Raw genomic sequence first — 25,360 nt, 5'->3', positions numbered from 1 at the left:
TTAGCTCAGCCTTCTCTAAATGGAAGTAGAAATTAAAACACTTACCTAATACAATGTGAGAGCCAGAACTTAACTTCTTCTTCCACTGTTCTAAAACACTTTTTAAATTAAAAACCATTTCTTTATGCATTTTCAAGCAAAATATTGAACTGCTTTCTACTACCTAAAGATGAAACCAAATAGGCCAGTTCACAGTCAGGAACATAAGCTTGAAGTTAATTGTTCCATCAATAACTATCAGTATAAAACATTTAAAATTATCTGTGAGGGTATTACCTCATTGATCCACAAATTATAAGAACAAGATGATTGTAAACTGAAACAAATATATTTCTAAAATTCTATACTTTGTATCTAAAAACTTGCTTAAGTGAAAAACATTTTGCTAAAACTACTCTTTTTAAATAATGCATGCATACACAGATGTGTGCATATATATGTACACACACAATCAAATTTATGTGCCAACGTCACATTTTTTCATGACACCTCTAGTTCATCATTGCTGAAAGATGGATGTAGTACTGATTCTTATATTTTTAAAATTTTTTTATAGAACCTTTTTTTAAAAAGATTTCTGTATTTGAGAGGGAGCATGTGGGGGGGGTGCAAAGGGAGAGGGAGAGAGAATCCCATGCAGACTCCCCATGAGCACGGAGCCTGACGCAGACTCCCCACTGAGCATGGAGCCTGACGCGGGGCTCAATCTCAGGACCTGAGATTACGACCTGAGCCAAAACCAAGAGTTGGAAGCCTAACTGACTGCACCATCCAGGCGCTCCTGATTCTTACATTTTAATTTGTATTTGGCTTCATTTCTACATTTTACTATTTATGTAGCTTTAGATTAAATAAATCCGTAGCCAATTTAGTTGGCTGTTCTGGCCACGTGATCTATCTCTTGGTGTTACGGTCCCTACTTTTTTAAAGAGGGTACAGAAGTCCCTGGCATTTCTTTATGAATGGGATCCTTTTAATGACAAAACACAGAGCACTGGCCCCCTTAGGGAACATCTGCTTCCTTGGAAAGGCTGGTCCCACCTACTTGGCTCCTCCCTCAAGGTCAGGCCTCCCGCTGTCCTCATTGTTATGCATACTCCACAGCACTAGCCACCCCTTCTTCAGACTCTTGATCAGCTTGTAACGTTTTATCCCGTCAAATATTTAACTACCGATAATTCTCTGATGATTTCGACATTCAATCATGGTTTAAACAAACAGTAAGGACATTTATGGGCTCACCTTACACACTATTTCTGTTTCAGCTACAGAACCGGTGAAGATCAAGGTCTTTTGTGCTTGACTTGGAATGAAATCTAAAATCTGGAGTAAAGTAGAGGTTTTTTCACATTCTAGGCAAAGGTGTACTACCTGGTAATGAAATACAGCAACAGTGTGGTTTTAAATGGTGCTCCAGTTTCACTTTTCATCGCTAAGTGAGGGTCTTAACAGCAAAGAGTACAGAAAATCAATATAAACCTAAATACACGATTACAGATTTTTGTATGAGATTAAAGCTGTAACAGTTTAGGAGGAAGCCATGATATCATGGCTACTCGCTTGTGTTCATCAGCCCCCACCTCCCATTTGCCCACAAGCCCGTACCTGCTGGACGCTGCCATAGAGAGCAGCCTCTTCCATGGCTGTGACCACGATGTAGGGGTCGTTCATGAACTCTTTGACCAACTGCTCTATATGTCTGCTCCAATGAACGCCGACAGCAACCATCTGATGTGGTGCAGATTCCCTTTCTTCAACGTCAATATTTTTTTTAAAGTTATCTAATATAGCAAACATCTAAAAAATTAGTATAATTAATTTCGTTTTTATTTCAGAAGGGAGTAGTAACTGGTTGACAGAACATGAAAGGTAAAGAATTGTACATTCTCTGTTCTCAGAGTGGAGGAAGGTCTTTCCAAACAAAAGAAAAAAAACTAAAAAGGAATGTTAAATATAAACAAAACACAAACGATATCTAGGTGAACGTGTAACGTTATGTAACGAAGCATTAACATCCTTATATTAAAAAGTTCTACAAATGGACTAGAAAAAGATGACCCTACCAACAGAAAATAAGCAAAGAAAATGAACAAGCAGCTCAGAGAACAGTACGAGTGGCCAGCATGAAGGCTCGACTTGACAAGTAATCAAGGAAATGCACACGATGCTAATGAGATGCCACTTTTTTTTTTTTTTTTGAGATGCCACATTTAACAAGCCCACAAGAAACGGAAGCTGGCCTAATGCCTCGCACTGCCCGGGCGCGGGGTGCATGGTGTGACAGCATGCTGTCCACGGGAGTTTCCGCTTTCAGAAAGGCAACTGTAGGGCGCAGCATTGTGGGTATTAGTTTTGCAAATCAGAACTGAGGCTTCAGAGGCATTCACAAACCCCACATAGGCCCACACAGTCAGTGAGCAACAAAGCCTGGACTTGAACCTGGGCACATCACTGCTCCCAAATGAAATGCTTGTGGTCATCATGTTACACTGTGCCCAAGAAATGCCTTCTTGTAAGAACTCATAGTCTTTGATCCATTAATCCCCTTCCTAGGAATTTATCCTACGGGAAACATGCAAAAAAGACGTATGTTCTTTAGCCACATGCACACACAAATGATGCTAAACGTCCAAAATTCAGACCATTTAAAAAAACTGTTATGCCCACAGGATTCCATACTGGCCCATGGCCAGCAAACAATCAACCTGTAGAATAGTTACTAATTATACTCCCGATGCTGCTTACTGAAAAATGCAAGTTATAAACTAGCCATAAAATAAGGCCTGATGTTGTCAGTTTTAAGTATCAGCTGACACAGGAATTATTCCAGAACAGGAAGAGCGATTACCTCTGAGTGTAACTCAGTGGATGCTGGGGTTGTTCAAGTACTTTTCTCTGTATCCCAAATTTTCTAGAATAAAACTTATTGCTTCCATAATCATAATAATATCAGTATTTTAGGAAACCTCACTGGAAAAGAATTTTTGGTCTTCAGAGAGAACTTTAAAATTTGGGAAAGAGGGATGACTGGGTGGCTCAGTCGGTTAAGCGTTTGCCTGCTCAGGTCATGATCCCAGGGTCCTGGGATCGAGCCCCACGTCGGACTCCCTGCCCAGCGGGGAGCCTGCTTCTCCTTCTCCTTCCTGATCACTCGTGCTCTCTCTCGCTATCTCTGTCATCCTCTCTCTCTCAAATAACTAAATCTAAAAAAAAGGGGTGCATGGGTGGCTCAGTTGTTAGGCGTCTGCCTTCGGCTCAGGTCATGATCTCAGGGTCCTGGGATCGAGCCCCACATCGGGCTCCCTGCTCAGTGGGGAGCCTGCTTCTCCCTCTCTCACTCCCTGCGGCTTGTGTTCCCTCTCTCACTGTCTAATAAATAAAATTTTAAAAAAAAATCTAAAAAAAAAATTGGCGAAGGAAATTTCGGATGAACTCTCTTCACAATTATAAAAGTTAAAGGGAAAACTTTTCAAGATTAACTGGCTTTTTCTCCCAATAGACACGTCATCTCCTGATTCCTAAAAGCAGGTAAGACTTCAATCATATATACATTTATTTCTGAGGGATAATGACATCTCGATGGAAGCCATACTTACTTCTTCAGTAGCTTCAAAGAATAACACTTCCACCTCATCCAAGATGAGGTGACAGAGTCTAAGAAATAACAAGCTTTGGTATTTGAGAAGTCTCAGGAGGCTGTGGGGTGTTGTAACAATGATGTCACCTACATTTTAAAAGAGAAGACAATTAACATTCAGATTTTCCATAGGTTTTTCTCACACCTTCTAGAACTGCTGTCTAATGACGCAAAAAGCGGTTTTTCTTGCTGGGTGGGTGAGGCCTGGCTGTCCGGGCCAACACTTGTCCTTATCTAGCACCTGGACTCCCACCAGTGTTTGTGCTCCTAAAAGGCAGGGGTGGGGGTTCAGCTGACATCTAACGAACAGGAGGTATTCGATAAATAGTTAATGAGTGAAGGAAATCATGGCGCCTTCTCAGTGGAACAGCTGTAAGCCAAGGTCGAACCTTCGCCCTTCTGTGCCCTCCCGTAACGGACAGTGAGGTCCCACCTGTAGCTGGACTAGTGACATCATCACACAAGCCCGCGTCCTGTGCACCTGCCAGGCAGGGCCCCACTGCACTCTGCAGGGAAAACCAAACAGCTTGGAAAGGATGCTTACACCCCCTTGGAAGCTTCATGTTTTTGGCTTCATCTTTGTGGAGTCCGATTGTTAACAATATGGGATGAAGAGGCCTGGAGGATGTGCTATAGTCTTCCAGTAATTCAAAAGTAAATTGGGCCTTTTTCCACCCAGGGCACACGATGACTGCCAGAGGCTGCAAAGACAAATTCACATAATTTGGGGCAAAAGTTAGGAATTGAACCTAGTCTATGTTGAAGCATGCAGAACATCTCCTTCCACAGAGGAAGCACTATATAATTTGTTTGCTACCATCATCGTCCTGTAAGTCAGAAAAGATATAATTTCATTAGAATTGACTTAGACACATGGACTCAAATTCCTCTAGGGCTTACACCAAGCATTTCACAAATATTAATTCATTTTGTCTTTAAAACACTCTCACAGGGTAGATGAGGGGTGTGAAGCACAGAGAGGTAAAGTTAGTTGCCCAAGGCCACACAGCTAATACACAGGAGCAATAGGATCTGAACCCAGGTGGTCTGGCTCCAGGACTCCTGCTCCCAGGGACCAGGCGAACTAACGGCCCCCTGAAAGGGGCTTTAGAAAAGGTTAGCATCTCTTCCTTAGGGAAGTCTGCTACGGCTCCATCTGAACGCTGACGGCCACCATCCCATAGTTATCTCCTGTGAAGTCACACTGTGCTGCCTGCCAAACACCCTCCCGGACACATGCCCTCCATGAACTGAAGACAAGAACAAGTCTCCCCTCTCCTTCACGCAGATCCAGGTAGGGCACCAGCTTCTAGGCACCGGGCCTAAAAGCAAGCTGACCACAGAGATGTGGAGAAAGCAGAGGACACAAGAGGCAAGACCCAGGCATCATTTTTGGCCCAGCCCCGATTCTATCTCAACACAGGCTGCAGGGGTGTGGTCCAGAGGGGTGAGCTGCTCACTGAAGGATGGAGATGTGAATACATAATAACCCCACCAATGCAGACTTCCAAAGGGCAATCATTAAAACCACATGGCAGAATGAGAAAAATGAGTCTCTCTCCTACACACAATGGTGTCTTTTCTTACTATGATCTTTCACCTTCTGATGAGGAACAGAGCTGCACTCACTGTATCCTCTGAGACATGTCAGGGACAGAGCTCTTCTGTATGGGGGTTCACCTGACCACCCGGACCCTGCAGAGCAGGGCTCACTATCCCCATCACCTGACCCCACACCCCACTTCTCTCCTTTCCAGCATCCTTCACAGATCCTTGCAGATTCCGGCACATGGGAAGAATAAAGTAGGGTTCTACAACAGTGTGGGATGCTCTGAAATAATTAAAAGAATGTGAGACACGATGACAGAAAGACCCAAGTTCTAATCCCACTTCTTGTCTCACTTGTCAGATGAGGCTAATTTTCTCATCTAGGAAACAATGAAAACCGTACACGGCCAACCATCTCACAGGGTGACCGTGACAGAGGAACTGAATCAGTGGAATAAGTTTATAAGCGATATATTCATCTCCAAACACCAGCAATTTCTTGGCTCAGCCGATGGCCACAACAGGGGCTCAAGGGGAGAATCAGTGGCAGAGAATCAATGACTCTGGTAAGTTCCTGTCTTGTCATGGAAACCAAATGAGTAATGTAACCCAAACGTCACCAAAAGTTCAGCATAAAATTAAAAATTTAAGCCATGTTGTTGTGGAAACAAGACTGTCTCCAACTTACTCCATTTCTACTTGGTAAAGACTTGTAGCAGCCCCCCGTTTGCAGAATTGTAAGGACTGGTGGGAGGTACAGCAGAGGATCATTTCCACAGTGAGAGATGACCACCACGTCACAGCCCCGGGCTATGGGAGGCCAAGAGTAGGATTCCGTGTGGCTAGGTCCTGGGAACTTGTTTCTTTGAAGAGCCTACAAAACATCAGCCACCAAAAAACCACAAATGAAGCATAGAAAACTAACAAAAACTCCATCTCTTTGCTCACTTCCCCCCCAAACAGCCACTACACATTGCTTATTCTGGTATTTTCTAAGACCTAACTTGACAAGTCCCCAAGTCTTTTCTCAGCACCAAACTTCTGCCCTAAGACGCTTGGTTTTCTAGGCTCCATTAAAACCAAGTGCTTAGAGCTCACCAGAGCAAGGATGTGGCTCCTCCTAATAATCTGTGAATATATCAGCTTTACTTACAAACTTTTTTTTTTTAAACATGCCTTTATTGGGGTGCTTGGCTGGCTCAGTCAGAGGAGCGTTCAACTCTTCATCTCGGGGTCATGAGTTCAAGCCCCACACTGGATGTGGAGATAACTTAAACTTAAAAAAAAAAAACCCCACATGCCTTTATTTGCTTATTTTTCTATGTAACGGTCACTAAAACCTCCCAAGTGTGGCAACAGAAAGAGTTCTCCAGCCACAATGACCCTACGTTCCAAGAGGCTGAATTCATGAGCACAATTTGTGGGTGACGTCCCCGTCCACCCGGCCCTGAGCCCCAGGAGCAGCGCAGACCAGCGACTGGGTGTCCCACGTGCAGCCATCACCCTGCGGCCTCCCGGCACTGTCCCTGCTGTCTGCAAGGCCGGTCATCCTTCCTGGCTGACTTTCTTGCTTTGGTGGAGAACATACTTCAGGAGTGTCTCTCTTGAGGAAGTCAATTCTCTTGCATGTCTTGAAAATGTCTTCATTGCTAGTTTAGGATGGACCTCAAGGTTGGAAAGAACTTTCCACCCGAATCTCGGAATCAGCGCCCCTCTGGTGTTACCGATGGCAAGTCTGAAGGCATTCGTGCCCTCGGAAGCCCCCCGATTGGACGCTTCACAGCCGAGTGCCCGCGATCCTGGCCCCTCGCTGTGGCTGGGCTTGTGGGATGAGGACTCTCGTAATTTGGACAGTCCCTTCCATGAGGTCTGGAAATCACTCGTGTGTTGCTCTTCTCAGAATTTTCTTTTTTTTTTTTTTTAAAGATTTTATTTATTTATTTGAGAGAGAGAATGAGACAGAGAGAGAGCATGAGATGCGGGAGGATGAGGGAGAAGCAGACTCCCTGCTGAGCAGGGAGCCTGATGCGGGACTCAATCCCGGGACTCCAGGATCATGACCTGAGCCGAAGGCAGTCGCTTAACCAACTGAGCCACCCAGGCGCCCCTCTTCTCAGAATTTTCTGCCCACCTCCTTTGCTCTTTTTAAAAAATCCCACTGCAGAGACTGGACCTCGAAATGACCCTCAAATTGTTTCCCTCCTATTTCCATCTCCTTGTCTTTTTGCTCTACTTTCTAAGAGTTAGCTTCCATTTTCTCTCTCTAATCTGCTGCTTGGTTTCTATCTCTACAGCATTCTGAATTTCCAAGAACCGTTTTTATCCTCTGGGCCTTTTTTATAGCACCCTGTTATTGTTTAATAAATACTGTTAATACTTATCTCTGAGGGTATTTATTTTGTAGCATTATCTTCTATTGCCTACACTGTTTCCTTCAGAGTTTTATTTTGGTCTTTTTTTTAAAAAATGCTTTTATTTTCTTTTTAGGTGGGAGGTTTCATCAAATGTCTAAGGATCCCTGATGTGTGTTCGCCAGGAGGAGGCCCACTAAAAGCAGGCTGGAAGACGTGTGGCCAGCGCAGAGCTCGGCTCCGTGAGCGCCACACCCCTGCAGGAAGCCAGGGCAGCAAGCAGGTGTCTTCACTGGGAGAATTCATCTGAAGGGCATTTCTAGGGCCATTCAGTTCCTTCAAAAAGATCATCCTTCCCGAGAGGCTGACTGTGGATGCTCAGGAATGGGTGGAGGAAAGTTCAGAACCTCCTACTTCTCTCCTTCCTCTACTAGTCAGCCACACTCTGGTGCCTGTTTTCCATCTTCTGAAAGCCTGTGCAAATTTCTAGGCCACTAAAGACTTTGTTCTCAATTCAATTCATCCTTGTGGATTTAGCCTCTTTCTTCCTGTCCTTTTTTTTTTTTTAATCAAGAAGGAAATAGAAAAGCATGCGTGGTCAATTTACTAACTGGAATGGTAGGTCTCTAAAGCAGTTTTGAGAACACTCGGAAATACAGCATAACTACCCTGGCAACTTGTTGCTCCTTCTAATAAGCCCCTTTCCAGGGACGCATTTGAAAACTTATCTCAGAAAAGCATTAAGAATTATACAGTGGTTTTGCCACTTATAGGAAGTAAACCTGAAGAATACACGAGAACTTAATAACAAAAGCTTAACAGAGGATTTCAAAAGCCAAGAAACGACACAAGTGCAGCTTTGGAAGGGTTTCCTAAAAATCCTCCTATGTTTGAACAGGTCAGCATTCCTTCATGAGCCCGCCTTCAGGAGCACTTTTACCTTTCTCACGTCTGCCGAAAGCGGCGACGCATCAACGGACAAACAAGGCTCGATCTTGTGCCTGAGCACGGCCAAGGGCTGCTGGGAGCCGGACCGCAGCCTCTGCAACTGAGACAGCACGCCCCACAGTTAGTTAGATGCCCCCACCCCGCCTGCCAGCGCAGGAAGCCAACCACTTTATGCAAAGGAAGGACAGCCTAGGTATATATGCTCATCAAAACCCACCCAAAACTATCAAAATGAATGGAAGGAAAATGAAAGGAAGAGCATCTACTATCCCCCACCAAATAATAATTTCTCTAAAGCAGTAATTCACTGGAGAATCTCTAAAAGGGTGTCTTCAGGGAGAGTCCCCACCTAAGGGGGTTTCTCTTCTAATCTCAAATCCAGACGAGGAAGGAGACGGACTTAAAGAGCAAAGAGCTGTCGTGGATTTTTAATATTTTTGTAGGACTGTCATACCTGCTGTAGATCAGAGATCCCATCAGTTCTCAAAGGATCAGGATTTAAAAACTGCAACAATCTATAAAATAGTGAAAAGGACAATTTAAAGGAAAAAGGAGCGTTAATATTTCCTCAACTGAGTTATAATTTTAATTCTTCCTTGACAGAGATAAAATGAAATACACAGTTGGCCCCTGAGCCACATGGGTTTCAACTGTGCACACCCACTTATATGCGGATTGTTTACGGTACAGTACTAAAAATGTACTTTCTCTTCCTAATGGTTTTCTTAATAATATTTTCTCTTCTCCAGCTTACGTTATTATAAGAATACAGTACATGATACATAAGACGTACAAATACATGTTAATCAACTACGTTATCAGTAGGGCTTCTGGTGAACAGTAGGCTATGAGGAGTTAAGTCTGGGGGCAGTCACAAGTTATATGCAGACTTTTAACTGTGTGGGAGGTCAGCACTCTGAACGTCCGTGCTGTTCATGGGTCAACTGTACATCCCAAGGCAGAGCTGTGAAATTACTGCTCATCCCGTTTTGTCCTGTTTATTGTGATAAAAGGCCACAGAGGTCGGGTCAGTACGGAACTGGCCCCTGAACCCCGGCCCCCAGGCTGTGGACACAGTGCCACCAATCCCAGGAACACCTGTTCTGATATGAAGAAAGACTGCAGGACCACCGGGTCATCTCACGTTGCTGAGAAACCTGCCACCTCCTCCCTCCTGTGCCGTAATCCGGAACCACTGGCAGAGTCACTGCCATCGCTGAATCAACGGGTTCTAAGTAAAGGGCATTTAGCCCATGAGGAGAGAAGATACCACCTTTTAATACAAAAATAAAAGGCAACAGAGTACCTTGGGGTTGCTTATCAAGTTACAATTTAATGTAATGAAAGTAAGAAATGAGCTGCACGGGTAATGCAAGGTCTCTCATTCCAGGGAAAACCACCAGGTGCAGCCCCATGGCTTTCAGGGAGTAGGGTGGAGGGCTGCCCTGGGAGGAGGGATCAACACAGCTGCGCTGACAGCCACCCCCAGATCTGTGGGCTGCAGGGGGTGGCCAGGGAGCCCTGTGAAGAGCTCCTGTGGGTGCAAGGGTGTTGCGGGGCCAGAGGGTGGGCTCTGGGAGGCAGGCAGCCCAACGGTGTTGCAGTCAACACCCTCCCCCCCAGTCATTCCGGGCCAATCAGTGGACACAGTACGACCCACCCCGTTCTGAACTGTCGTAAATCCCTTGTCACTCTGGCGACTGACTTCAGAGCAGCCACAGTTACTTGGACTATAAGGGTGTTTTTAGGCTGGTATGGTAAGAAATCATAAAAATGAGTATGAGAATGTTTCATGGATTAAACAAGTAGGAAATAAAGTTACTACTCTGTTGTTAACTCTTCAGTGAATACCTTGTGAATCTGACAAGACAGAAACAAAACAAAACAAAACAAAACAAAACCCAGTTCCACACTACAAGTAACGAAATAGTTTCTCCAGCAGGTGGAAGACCCCTTTAGCCATCAGAAAACCGGGAAGGCAGCAGATGTAAACCCATAGAAGACCAACAGCCCCAAAGACCAACCGTATCTAATTTGTTTCATAAAACTTCACCAAAAGAATCAGGAAGGGGAGGCAGAAAATGACTACAGCGGAACAAATACTAAAAAAAAAAAATCTACCCTAGCGAACAGGAAAAACAATTAACTTCAAAGCCTACAGCAGACATTGTAGGTGTATTTTCCACATGGGAATGCAGGTTTGAAATAAATAATAAAATAATATGTAAATTCTTCCTGCTTATAATTTTATTACAATTATTAAAAAAATGTAGACCAAGGAAATAATTCATACTTCACACAGCCATTCTTCTCATTGTGTTCTTTCTTCTCGGCCAACCTAAGTGGTTTCTCATTTGGTCTCTGACATAAAGCGCTGGAAACCAAAAAACATTGATTAGAATCTCCGAGCCCATTGCCCCAATCCTGAAAATGCCTATATTTTCTGGGAGAAAACTCAGTTAAGTAGCACTGAGGAGTGTGTCGCTCTACATATGCAGATTTATTTCTGTGAGAATGGACACTCTGCCCTCTAAGGATGAAAACCACGTTGAGGTTGCTGGGGCTCACCAAGAGGGGCCTAAGCCCTCCATAGCCGGTCTCTCCTCTGACCTCAGCTGGAAACCCTGTGTAAAGCACAGAACTGAAGGGGAGAGAAGTCAAAACCTGCAAACCACCAGAATCATGGAGAATTCCCAGGGATTTTACACTCCTCTGTCTCCTGGTGTTGGCCTGAGGCTGGCCCCGAACATAGAACTGCACCGCGGATGTGGACACCAAGCACTGAGAGAAACCTTCTATCTCAAGCCAGAGAAGCAGGAAGGGGAGCCGGGGAGCCACAGGCTAGATAGGTACACTGACTGATTTCCTCGTTTCCCTTTTTCTCTTCTGGCCCTGCCCCATGGGCAGCTCCAGTCATGCAGCTGCAGTGGTGACAGGGGGCTGTCACCCAAAACTCCCTCTCTCTAGAGGATCTAGGAAATGGACCCCAGGGTCCAAAGATGTGGGGGAAACCTCCATCTTTTTCCCCTCTTATTTCCACTGCTGTTTCGTTCCACAAGTGGCTCCAATCACACAGACCTGGCATGGCCGTTTCTCCATGAAAAGCCATCTACCTGGACAGAGGCTCAAGGACAGGGAGCATGTAGAAAATGGTCAATGTGAGGAAAATCCTGGAGAAAAGAGAGTGTGCCGGAGAATGACCCAACACAAGTCCCAGGCTCGCCCCAAGCTGAGCATATTCAGAACAGACCCAAAGCGGAACTGCAGTCACCACCCAAACGAGATGGAGTCTGACACCAGAATGGAGTCACTAGTCAGTGACAAACAAACAATGAAAACACCAAGGCCTACATTGTCCAGAGGATTTGAACAGAAACCAATCTCACACCATAATATTCAAAATATCCAGAATACAACACACAAAGAATCAGGAAAACCAGATCGACTGTCAAGGGAAAAGATGATCAGCAGGTGCGAACTCCAGGATGGCAGACAAGTGGGAATCATCACATACTTTAAAGCAGCTATTATAACATGATCCCTGAGAGAGGGAGGGGTGAGCACTCTTGAGTGGAACAATTAAAGTTCTCAGCAAAGAAATACAAACTATAAAAAATACCAAATGAAAATTTTAAAATGGAAAAATACATCAAATAAAATTTCAGCAGGATGGAGATGACAGAAAGCTCAGTTAAGTTAAAGATACATCAGCAGAATTACTAATCTGAAGAATAGCAAGGAAAAAAGGTAAAAAAAAAAAAAAAAATGAGCCAAGTCTCAGGGGCCTTTCGGACAGTATCAGAAGGTATGATACTTGTCTCATCAGAGTCTCAAAAGGACAGGAGAAAGAGATACGTGCAGACAAACATCTGTACAATATGAATACTCTCCAAATCTGATGTAAGACAAAAATATACACATGAAGAACCTTAATGAGCACCAAGCATAAGAAACAGGAGAGAAACTACACCAAGGCATATGTAATTAAATTGCTCAAACCAGAAACAAAGAGAAAATCTCAAAAGCATTCAGAGGAGAAAGACATGTTGCAAACAAAGGAACAAAGAAAAAGATGACAGTAAGTTTTGCGTTAGGAATGATGCAGCAAGCAGACAGGACACCAGTATCTTTAAAATACAGAGGAAAAAAGAACTATCAACCTAGAATTCTATACCTAGCAAAAATACCCTTTTTTCAAAAATGAAGCTGAAATAATTTTTCCAGACATACAGATGCTGGAAGAATCCATCACCAGCAGACCCACAATACAATCAACAGTAAAGGCAGTCCTTCAGGGACAAGCATAACGATACCAGATGGAGATATGAATCTACACAGTGAAAAGCACTGACGGGGAGTGCCTGGGTGGCTCAGTCGGTTAAGCCGCTGCCTTCGGCTCAGGTCATGATCCCGGGGTCCTGGGATCGAGCCCCGCATCGGGCTCCCTGCTCAGCAGGAAGCCTGCTTCTCCCTCTGCCTCTCTGCCTACTTGTTCTCTCTCTCTGTCAAATAAATGAATAAAATCTTAAAAAAAAAAAAAAGAAAGAAAAGCACTGACGGTAACTATGCAGGTAAACACAGAAGGTATTTTTTTTTCTGTTTATTTAAATCTATCGAAAAGACCACTGACCGTTTAGATACAAATGATACTAGAGCCTAGGATGTATAAAGAACGTATAAATGAAATGTAGGACAACACTAGCACGAAGCCCAGGAGGGGAGGAATGGAGCACATGACTAAGATCTTACACTATTTGTGACACAGTGTAACAATAGTACAACTTTTCTGTGATTTCACAAACATCATGAACCCGCCTCTTGATGTGGACAGGGTTAAGGTCAAAGCCTTGGATATTCCTCCTGAACAGCCAGTCTTTGCCCCCCACCACCTTGTACTGCCTTCTGGCCCACACGTATCAGCCTTTACATCAGGACAATTCCACTGGACCTACCTCACAGAAACAACTTTGTCCAACAAGGTAACACAGAGACTCTAGAGCCACTACCAATTTCTGGTCAGTTGTGCTACTAACCAGTTGTTATATGTTTTTCTTTAAAATTAATATAGGTTTAATCAAAATTTCTGGACCACTCTTTATTGATATTGAATCCTTTCCTATCATCAATCATACAAAACACCATGTAAGACAGTATTACAACTCATGTATCTATTCGATTACACTAAATTTTCAAATCATACCTTGCTGCTGGTGTATCTGGCTCAGCATATATGGTTATCCCCCTCTTTGTTGGCCAGTACATGGAGGATTCAACACACTGTAAAAAAATTTTTTTAGAAAGAATGTGTATGCTAGCAAGATATGTATTCTTATGGAGCTCAAATTCCATGGGAGTCATTCTCATGAACAACCATCCTAGATCACTGTCAGGCAACACAGACATGGAGACACAAAGAACTGGATAATGTGGTTATGCCATGGCTACAACCACTAGATTAAAGTGTCCAAGTAGCAAGCAGGTGGCACTTCAGATAATCAGTATTTCAAATGTCCTATAATTATTTCACTTGTCTTGTCGAAGGACTGGAAAGACAGGTTGGACTGGAACTATTAGAGTGTCCCATAATCTCAGGTTTTCACACCCTTGTTAAATGAGCATAAGTACCCCATCCTGCAGAGAAGCCCCTAGGCCAGCAACAGGAGGGAAGCTAGAGTTCTCTTGTTCTTTTGAATTAGAGCCAACACACAAACTATACTTCTTCCTGAAAGACACGACCACGACCAAGAATTTCTTAACAGAAAACATACTTTGGTTCCTAGATTTCAAATGAGAATATTCTAAAATTAACATTGTATGACCTTTATACCTAATGAGCATTTTAAAATACAACCTTATTTACATCTTTCAAAGAGATGCACTGTTGTTTCTTTTCAGACTTTTTTTTAGGTGAACTTCTCAATGAATCCAGATTACATTTTATAGTTTTATCTGCAAAATAAAAAGTGAAAAAGACCTTTCTTAGAAAGTGCTATTGATAGAAAAAGGATTATAAATTTAAAAGTACAATCATAAAAATCTTAATACATGAAATTATTATGGAATAGGGTTTTGAACTAAATTTTACTTGAGGAGATTAAATTTTAAAATCTTGTTTCAAACCTTGTCACACTAAAAGATGTTTAAATAATTCCTTTACTGGCTTACTAGCAATTAAACAATTTATTTTCCCAACTTGGCAGACTATATTTTTCAAAGAGGGCCACACCATGTCTCCCAACATACGTGCTCTTCTTACAATTTGTCATTGACATGTGTCCCACTGAGAGGCGGGCTCTGTATTCCCTTCCCGGGAGCCGGGGGTGGAGGGGCTTGTAAACAACATGAAAGTGGGGTCATGCGACTTCAAAGCTAGACGGCCAAAATGCCATGTACTTATGACCTGTCCTCTTGAATGCTCACTGTCAAAACCCAGCCAGCATGTTGGGAAGAAGCTCAAGCAACCCCATGGAAAGGTCACTATAGGAATTTCCCAATCAGCTGCCAGAGATGTCACCGCCTAAGTGTCAATTGAATCCATCTGTTTCCTCACCACCAGCCCTCAGGTCTTCCCAGCTGAGGCCCCAGACACTGTGGAATCGAGACGAATCCTCTGTGTTATGCCCATTCCGAAGTCCCCACCACAGAATCCATACACATTATAAAATGGTTTACACCACTAACCATTATCAAAGGTTTGCTACAAGGCGATCAGAACCAGAATATCAACTATAACTCAGCTTCAGCAATGATTCAGGATCACACCTGTGCATCTCACTTCTTAATACCACAGTAGGTAGAGAAGGCATTAGAAAACAGGCTGGATTTGAATAGCCAGCAGGCAGCAAAATTCTAAAGCAGACTCAAGTATCTTTATTCTTTAGGCCTAGATCTGATTTGGAAAAGTGACAAACACTGTTCAGTGAATATGAATAATCAAGCGAGGTAATTACACTTGGGTAAAAACTTAGGTGTGATGGAAAGTAAAAGAAAAGGAAATCAACCCAGCAATCATTTTTTAGGGTACGACACAAGCAATCCTGGAAAAGTGTTCACACTAAGCATCAATAAGAGCAACACAACTGAAATGACAAGGTACATCTTTTACCTATTAAATAACATAAATCACTAAAATAAATAGTAAATGCTGGAAATGTGAGATGATGTTGTAAACTGGTCTAATCTTTCGTTAAGGTAATTTGGTGCCCAAGCCTGCTTGTCATGGGATCTTTGGGTCTGAAAATACATTCTCTCTTCAGGGTGTGATGTTATAAGCCAAAAATAAAAACTCTGATCTGGATCCAGAAGTGATAGTGATGGACGAAATTTGCTGAGAGAAAATAAATGTCCAAGCAACACAAGCTTTCAAACAAAACCACAAAGTCCATAAATCAATGCCATCATAAATGTTAAAAAAAAAAAACAACCCACAAAGGTTTTGTCAGGGAGTAGAGATTCACACCTGAGGAAATGGAGATAAAAGAGCATTTGAAAAGGACTCTAAAATAAATACAATTAAGATATCCAAGAGATAAAAAGGACTCATATTCATGAAACAAAGCAGGTGGATATAAAAAGATATGCAGACATAAAAAAGAACTTATCAAAACTCTAGGCAGCAAGAAATAGTCATCAAATTGAAAACTCAAAAGAGGAAGTTAATACTAAGTTGGAAGCTAAGAGAAAAGTGGTAATTTAAAGAATTAAAACCTTTCAAAACTAAGTTCATAGAAATAAAAAGAAAATGCAAAGAAAGCTATGAAAAACATCATAAATGAAGAAACACTAATCTACATCTAAGAGGAAGGAGGATAAAATTTTTTTTTTCTAAGATTTTATTTATTTATTTGAGAGAGAGAATGAGATAGAGAGAGCATGAGAGGGGGGAGGGTCAGAGGGAGAAGCAGACTCCCTGCTGAGCAGGGAGCCCGATGCGGGACTCGATCCCGGGACTCCAGGATCATGACCTGAGCCGAAGGCAGTCGCTTAACCAACTGAGCCACCCAGGCGCCCAGGAGGATAAAATTTTTAAAAACATTAACATCTAATACTTTTCAGAAATTCAGGTTAGACATGAATTCTACAATTGAAAAATCCCAAGTGTTAACAGAATAAATTTGAACCATCCACTCTTACATTGTAAAGAAACAGCAGAATATCAAGGATAAAGAGAAAATCTAAAAAAATCAATAGAACATACTAATTACTTACAAAAGAATAACCAACAGATTGACAAATTAGGAGAAAATGAACTACTATCTCCACTGTTGAAGGAAAATAACTAAGAACCTGGCATACCATATCTGGTTTAACCATTACCAGATGTTAACATCTATTACCCACAATCCCCTTCTGAAAGTACTAAAATATGTACCTGAGAAGAAAAAAATAAACCAGCTGGGCAATAATAATCCTAATAACATTAATAACCTAATTTAAGATGGAGTTGGGAAGCCAGAAGGGGGAGCTCTCAGGCTGTACCACTCCTCACAGCCCTTTGTGGACCCAACAGGAAGAGATGTACCTTGCATTTTCCAACAGGAAGAAGCCTACTCTACTTACCCTAGGAGGGGGGAGGAAGATTTTCTCCTTGCCCAGCAACAGCCCAGCCAATGAGAGAGTCACAACTCAGCCAATGAAGAGCCACTACCACTCTGGACTCCCAGTTTACTTCAATGGACTTTTTGTTGATAACGGCCCCTCCCAATTTCCCCCTTTTCTCTATAAATGAGCGTTCCTCTCCTTTGTACTCTGCATTCCCACATAGTTTTGCTGTAGCTTGCCTGTCCTGAACTGTAATTCTCTACTATTCCCATATAAACCCATTTGCTGGTAAAATAACTGCCTGTTTTATTTTCAAGGTTGACTATATATATATGCCAACATGTGCTGATGTATTAAGTCAAATGAATGACAACAATGCTAGGGACAAGAGGTAGGGATTAGGAATATTTTGTCATCATACTTGTACTACCTGTGAAGTGGTACAGTGTTATCTAAAAGTGGACCTGGATTGGTTGTAAATGCATGTTGTAAACCCTAAAGCAACCACTAAAATAAATGAAAAAGAAGTATAACTGATATGCTAAGAAAGGAAAGAAAACGGAATCATATAAAATGCTTAATTACAACTACAGATGGCAAAGAGTGGAAGATAAAAATAGGAACAAAAAACAAGGGAATGAATAGAAAACAGTAATACATATGGTCAATATTAATCCAACTCCACCAATAGTCACTTTAAATGGCAATGGTCTAAATACACCAATCAAAGAGGTTGTCAGAGTGAACAAAAACAAGACCCAACTAGATGTTGTCTACAGGAAACCCACTTTAAGTATAAAGACAGAAATTAAGAGAATGGAGAGAGATAACACCATGCTAACACTAATCAAAGAAAGCTGAAGTAGCTACATTAATTTCAGACAAAGTGGACTTCAGAACAAGGAAAATTATGAAGGATAGAGGCATTACATAATGATAAAAGAATCAATTCTGCAAGACCTAGCAGTCCTTAAGGTGGATGTGCCTAACAAGAGAGCATCACACTATGGGAGGCAAAAATGAATAGAACTGCAAGGAGAAACAGATGAGTCCACAATGATAGTTGGAGACTTGAACACTCCATTATCAGAAATGAACAGAGCAAGCAGGCAGGAAATCATAAGGGTATAGCTGAGTTCAACACTACCATCAATCTACTGGATGTAACTGAGATCTATAGCCTACTTCACTCAACAGCACAATACATCTTCTCAAACTCACATAGAACATATACCTAAACAGAATGCACTCTGAACCATAAAACAATATAGGCCATAAAAACACATGAAAATTTTAAAAATAGAAACTATACAATGTATACTTTCAGACCATAATGGAATTAAACTAACTCAGAAACAAAAAGATAGCTGGAAAAATCCCCAAATACTGAGAGATTAAACAAGACACTTCTAAATAACACTTGGATCAAGAAGAAATCTTGAGAAACTTAAAAATAGTTTAAACTAAATGAAAATTATGACATAGCTTATCAAAATTGTGGGATATAGTAAAAACAGTATTTGGAAGGCAATTTATAGCATTAAATGTATATATAAGAAAAGAAGATAGATCTCAAGTCAATAATTGGTGAGAGCTTTCCTCCTAGCTTGGAAACGGCTGCCTTCTCGTGTATTCTTACATGGAGGAGAGGGAGCGCTCTCCTCTATGTCTCTTTCTCTTCTTACAAGGGCTCTTATGACCTCATTTAACCTAATTACCTCTTAAAGACTCTATCTCTAAATACAGTCATACTGGGGGTGTTAGGGCCAGGGCACACAACTCAGTCCACAGCATGATTTTCTCTGAAAAGGATCAATAAAAACAACACGTCTCTAGCCAAGCTAACAAAGAAAAACACAGATGACACAAATTACAAATATCAGAAATGAAAGAATACACATCACTACAGGTCCTATGGACATTAATCGACAAATAAGAAATACCATGAACAAACTCTACGTTCACAAATTTGGTAACCTAGATGAACTGGATCAATTCCTCGAAAGCCACAGTCTGCCAAAACTCACACAACTCAGTCCTCAAACTGGTAGGTGGAGCAGAGAAGAGGGCATCTGATCTGTGCAGGCAGAGGAAGGAACCTTGGTGATGGACAGCAGGACATGGGAGCCCAAGCAGAGTGAGGTGAGCACTTGGGGGGTGGAAGAGGGGAGAGGCTTGGAGCCAAGTAGGGTGAGGAGGGTGCCTTTGCAAGGGTGGGAGTGAGGGACAACCCTACCTGGGAATGCAGAACCCAAGTGGGGGTGGACCTACGTCTAAGTGAAATGAGGAAAGTGTCCACAGGGCGGCTGTGTGTGTGGCAGGGGGATGGTATCAGCCTGAACTAGGTGAGTGATGGAGGCAGGGGAGGTTTGAGTGGTGTGCTGTCAGCGAATGGAGTGGGGGAGCGCATCTGTGCAGAAAGGGTAGTAATGGCCGTGAAGAACTGGTTACTTACACAAGCAAAGAGTGGTTGCCTATCTAGAAAGACTGACCCCATAAGTATCTATAGTAGGAATAAAGGCAGATAGGAACCTTACAGTCACAGAGGGACATGACAAATTTGGGAAGGCAGAAAGCTAGAATAATCCAGCAGCAGCAGGCTCTCAATTCAAGATATTGGTGTCAACTCCTGGTTTCCAGTACAGAGATCACAACAGATATAAAATCTATAGAGATGTAAGTGTATATATGAGCACGGATGCACACACACCCAGTCCCCAGCTCCGTCCACTGAAGGGCCTGGGAGCAACCACCACAACAGAAATGAACACACCCAGCTCCCAGATGTTTCAAAATGCCATTCTCCATTCAAAGGAGCCAGGGGAACTTAGGGAACTGGTTGAACCACTTCAGGGTCTCAGATAGGAATCTATACTGATGTGGATTAATGAGCAAATGAAAAGGAATGATAGCAGCAGCCAACAAAATATTTGCAAGGTGAAGAGTAACTTTCAGTGGAGAAGCCTGGCAGATGCTAATTAATTAAGCGATCAAAGGGATCCTCACCAGTATTGGGACACATCAAAGTTTTATGTCCGCTGGTAAGATGGAATGAGATGAACCCAGTGTCTCTCTTGAGGGATCCCTGCCACAGGTGTGTAAGCTCAATCTCATACAATTGAAACATTCTACTAAGCAGCCAGTCTATAGTCTTTCCAAGTGTCAAGGTCATAAAAGTCAAGGGAAAACTGAGGAACCATTCCAGACTGAAGGAGGAGAGAGAGGCTCGACGGCAGAACACAAGGGATGCTGAGTCGCACCCGCCTGCCATAAAGGAGTCACAGGGAAGAGTGGCTGAACCTGAGGTTTAGGTGATCGCAATGTGTCAATGTCAGTTTTCTGACTTGTATGGCTGTATTGTGAATATTTTTGAGAATATCCTTGTTGCTGGGAAAAACACACTCAAGTATCGGGGAGAGATCCAGTCAGCAACTTATCCTCACATGCTTTAGAAAGAGTTCTCTGCAAAATTCTCCAATGCTTCTGTAAGTCTGTGATTATCCTAAAATAAAAATCTCATTTCGAAAATGGATGTAAGCCCTGTGAAGGCAGACTTGTTTCCTTCCCTGCTGAGCCCCTAGAGCAGTCCTGACACGCACAGGCACTTCCAGAATAGCCGATGAATACATACACATGGCTCAGGGGTGTGTGAGCTAGTCTGTCAGAGAAGTCAAGACAGGGGGTGCGTGGGTGGCTCAGTCGGTTGAGCATCTGCCTTTGGCTCAGGTCATGATCCCAAGGTCCTGGGATGGAGTCCTGCATGGGGCTCCCTGCTTCTCCCTCTGCCCTGCCCCACCCCCACTCATGCACACACTCTCTCTCTCTCTCTCTCTCTCTCTCAAATGAATAAATAAAATCTTTAAAAAAAAAAAAGAAGAAGTCAAGACAGGTCTAGAACTAAGCGATAAGCCTAGAAATGGTAAATTAATTGTAAGGGTTTCAAAATCTGGAGACAACCACCAAAGTAAAAAGGTAAGGGGAACGATAAAGGTTTGTTTACCTCTCGGGAACAGCCTCAGCTAAGGAGAGGCTAGAAAGATTACTTCTCATCACTTTTCACTCCTTCTGTCCTATTTGATTGTTTAACCAAGTATTAACAAAGTACTATGCTTTGATTTAAAAAATGTAAGACAATTTCAAGTACCAAAAAATAATTAAAATACAGTTGAAATACCTTCTTACCATGGTTACAAGGAAATCTTTGCTTGGGTAAGTAACACCTAATAATTTTGTTTTCCCATGACAATCAGTTACATCTCACATCGGCTTTCCTTTCTTTTTTTTTTTTTTTAGATTTTATTTATTTTTTTTGACAGAGAGAGACATAGCGAGAGCAGGAACACAAGCAGGGGGAGCGGGAGAGGGAGAAGCAGGCTTCCCGCCGAGCAGGGAGCCCGACGTGGGGCTCGATCCCAGGACCCTGGGATCATGACCTGAGCCGAAGGCAGACGCTTAACGACTGAGCCACCCAGGCGCCCCCGGCTTTCCTTTCTTTTACCATCAACCTTTTCCTTTTCAAAGACATACACAGTGCTGAGGCACTTGGGTGGCTCAGTCGGTAAGCGGCTGCCTTCGGCTCAGGTCATGATCCTGGGGTCCTGGGATCGAGCCCCACGTCCGGCTCCCTGCTCAGTGGACAGCCTGCTTCTCCCTCTCCCTGCCACTCTGCCTACTTGTGCTCTCTCTCTAGCAAATAAATAAATAAAATCTTTAAAAAAAAAAAAAAGACACACACAGTGCATCCTGACACTGACCACGGTAAGGAAAAGTTGGAAACGGTTACTGTCCAGCAACCTGGGGCCACTTAAAAAAAAAAAACACAAAAATGATGACATATTCATGTGATGGAAAGCTGGGCACTGATTAAACACAACATAAAATGCTTGGTATTTTTCATGCTCCAGTAGAAGTGGGCCCATATTTCTATTCCATGTGTCTTTCTGCCATCAGTAACAGGGGCATGTTTCCGCAGGAACTCTCAGCTGAGATCCCTGCAGGAGGCACGTCAGAACACAGGGTGGGGGCCGCATGTGCCACGTCGGCCACAGGCCATGTCAACTGTGTATGTGAATGGCCCGTTTAATAAAGTCACTGCAATGGGAACAGTGCCTCCCCCCCACCCCCCCGGTCACACAGGAGGAGGGACACTAACATCCCATCTGTCTCACGTCAGAGCTCATGTCCTTAAACTCAAGTGATCCTGGACATATCTGACCTACAAAGAAGTTCATCCATATGTTAACTGAAAAACACTACACAGGGGTATGTATAGAATCCAATTTCTGTGAGAGAAAAATGTTATGCACAACCCTCACACCTGGAAAACTCTGGAAAGCAAGAACTCTCATATTTTAGTAAGTAGCTATTAAAGATGACAGGTTTTTAAAACTTTGATTATCTGTATTCTTCTACAATAAACAACATTATCAAAGTAATTAAACAGAATGCTAACTGTAGGGAGTGACTTCACTGGCGAAAGCTTTAACTTAGTTGAGGATTACAATGTACGTGCATGAAAAACTCGGTGTACACGCGCAGGACAAAGAGGGGAGTGGTACAGGAATTACCACAGAGGGTGACCAAGAATCAAAGAGGCTGGCAGGTTCCACTCTGGTCCAACAATTCCCACCTGTTATGTTCCTTGGAGATACAGAGTTAAAGACTGGGTATTTCTAACCTCCTAAATGCCTCTTTCTTTTATGTGCCCCCCCAGTTTAAAATAAAAATCACTCACAAATCCATACACATACACTCTGAGAACAAATAATAATCACCAGTGTATGGCTGGGCTGAAATAAATCAGCTCTACACGTAAACAAATGCCTGTTACAGTAAAATCCTCTAAGTAAGGGGGCGCCCGGGGGGCTCAGTTGGTTAAGCATCCAACTCACGATTTCAGCTCAGGTCATGACCTCAGGGTGTGCACAGCACTCTGTGCTCAGTGGGGCGTCTGCTTGGGATTCTCTCCCTCTGCCCCCTGCCCTGGCCGGCTCATGCTCGCTCGCTAATACATACATAAATCTTTAAAAAAAAAAAAGTCCTCTAAGTAAGAACTGCAAGGCCAAATTATCTCTGTCAGCATCTGCATCATAAACTGGTTCCATGAGATTAAGAGAGAGAATTACCACAGCCCTTCCAAACAATGCTTGTAATCTGTAGACCACTGAGAGTGTTTTAAGCTGCCTGTGAAATAAGGCAAGTGAACTTACCCAGATACATAGCAGCTGGCCCAAGGTCACCAACACCACCCTTGGGCCCCGGATGCTGGAGGGACTGAGCCAGAAAAGTTAAACCACGTGAATCTGACAGAAAGAACACAAATCAGGATTACAGAATGAAGTAAAACCCAAATGACAAATGCAAAACTCAGTGGCATACTACTTTTTTGCTGGGAGGTCACGGGAGCCCTAACTCGGGGCAGGAAAGGAGTGTGAACGATTAATTCAAGGAAAACTGAATTGAGAGAGAAACACTTAAAAAATTGTCTCCACTGTCCACGACGGTCTCCTCTCGTATTTCCCTACTAATAAACAGCTCTTCTTAAAAGGGCCTAAAGTGGTAAACATTTGACCTTGTTTTGGTAACAACTTTAAATTATAAACTTATGGACTTCTGAATATGTAACTCCATGTTAATAAGAAATTGAGAAGTTTTTTCCTGGTCTCATAAAAACAAACTACAGCAGCTCAGGACTTCAAAACCTGTCACAAACTCACCAGGATTAAAATTAAAATATTAGATTTTAATATTTTAATAGTCCAAGTCTCTGCCTCCACATGGGGAAAAGTTTGTACAACTTACATCAGTACAATAAGATTCATATAAATAGGACAGTTTAAAAGAAACATGTATTGGTGAGAATCCACTCACTTTCCATTCCTTGCAGATCTTTTCCTTGCAAAAACATTGGCCAAAGAGTAAGCGCTGGATTGAGTTTACTGGAAAAGGATGCTGACTTTATACTCAATCTTGATTTCTCTACAGAATCAACGTTTTTATTCTCCTTGGGTGATACGTAACGAGCGAAGTTCTTCGCAACCAGATCATCATTAACACAGACCTGTACAATTTTCAACATTCCATGAATAAGACAAACAGAGTCAAGCGACTGTTCAGAAAATATCCCAAACTTAACCCCAAATTTCAATCTTCAGAAAAAATTATTTTATAGAACATAATTTGATAGAAACCAATCTCTTAAGTTCTGCTCTGGTAACAGAGGACTAGATACTTCTGACCAACCCTCCTGGTAAGAAAAACAGTAAGAATCTGTAAAAAAATATAAGAAATATCTTCTTGAGCAAAAGCACCGGGGAGCTAACATGACTTTGCTGGGCAAAGATCTGGGGGGATGACAAGTCAAAGCCCAAATCATAAAAGGAAAAACCTATAAAAATTAAAAATTTAAATTTTAGACTGCATCAAAATTTAAAAATTTCCACTCTTCAAAAGACATTATTAAGAGATGAAGGGCAGGGGGTGCCTGGGAGGTTCAGTCATTAAGCGTCTGCCTTCAGCTCAGGTCATGATCCCAGGGTCCTGGGATCAAGCCCCACATCAGGCTCCCTGCTCAGCAGGAGCCTGCTTCTCCGTCTCCTACTCCCCCTGTTTGTGTTCCCTCTCTCGCTGTGTCTCTGTCAAATAAATAAATAAAATCTTTTTAAAAAAATCTTTTAAAAGAAAAGAGATAAAGGGCAATCCATAGAGAGAGAAAAAAAATATTTTAAATCTTATATCTGGATGGACATGTATATAAAGAACTCTCAAAATGCAATAAAAAGATGACAAACAACCCAATTAAAAAATGGGCAAAATACAATGGAATATTGCTCAGCCATAAAAAGATGAGATTCTTCCATTTGCAACATGAATGGACCTAGAGGGTATTATGCTAAGTGAAATAAGACAGAAAGACAAACACCATATGATTTTACTTACATGTGGAATGTAAAAAAACAAATGAATAAACAAATAGCACAAACAAACCCATAAATACTAAGAACTGATGGAGGCCAGAGTGGGGGGAGTGCGCAAAAAGGGTGAAGGGGAGAGGGAGACACAGGCCTTCAGTATGGAATGAGTAAGTCATGGGAATAAAAGGTTCATCGGGGGCGCCTGGGTGGCTCAGTTGGTTAAGCCACTGCCTTCGGCTCAGGTCATGATCCTGGAGTCCCGGGATCGAGTCCCGCATCGGGCTCCCTGCTCAGCAGGGAGTCTGCTTCTCCCTCTGACCCTCCCCCTTCTCATGCTCTCTCTCTCTCTCATTCTCTCTCTCAAATAAATAAATAAAATCTTTAAAAAAAAAAAAAGGTTCGTCGGGAATAGAGTCAATGGT

General features: G+C 42.5%; 1 protein-coding gene across 1 annotated transcript in view; it reads right to left on the bottom strand.

The window, feature by feature from the left end:
* TDRD12 (tudor domain containing 12) overlaps nt 1-25,360 on the bottom strand; it is a 66,377-nt gene that overhangs the window by 20,622 nt on the left and 20,395 nt on the right. The window contains exons 7-19 of the mRNA XM_064582036.1: nt 23,896-24,085; nt 23,235-23,327; nt 14,345-14,433; nt 13,685-13,761; nt 10,778-10,858; nt 8,939-8,999; nt 8,477-8,584; nt 5,874-6,059; nt 4,182-4,338; nt 3,597-3,724; nt 1,606-1,797; nt 1,243-1,371; nt 46-163 (exon numbers count right to left, since the gene is read on the bottom strand). Of these exons, the coding sequence (XP_064438106.1) occupies nt 46-163; nt 1,243-1,371; nt 1,606-1,797; nt 3,597-3,724; nt 4,182-4,338; nt 5,874-6,059; nt 8,477-8,584; nt 8,939-8,999; nt 10,778-10,858; nt 13,685-13,761; nt 14,345-14,433; nt 23,235-23,327; nt 23,896-24,085 (1,609 nt within the window). The remainder of the gene's footprint in view (nt 1-45; nt 164-1,242; nt 1,372-1,605; nt 1,798-3,596; nt 3,725-4,181; nt 4,339-5,873; nt 6,060-8,476; nt 8,585-8,938; nt 9,000-10,777; nt 10,859-13,684; nt 13,762-14,344; nt 14,434-23,234; nt 23,328-23,895; nt 24,086-25,360) is intronic.

Source organism: Mirounga angustirostris, unplaced genomic scaffold, assembly GCF_029215605.1.
Source record: "Mirounga angustirostris isolate CCGP_5_RB_7025 unplaced genomic scaffold, mMirAng1.0.hap1 SCAF_16, whole genome shotgun sequence".
NCBI classification, from domain to species: Eukaryota; Metazoa; Chordata; class Mammalia; order Carnivora; family Phocidae; genus Mirounga; species Mirounga angustirostris.
The sequence above is the reverse complement of the archived record's forward strand: the minus strand, read 5'-3'. Positions and strand labels throughout refer to the sequence as shown.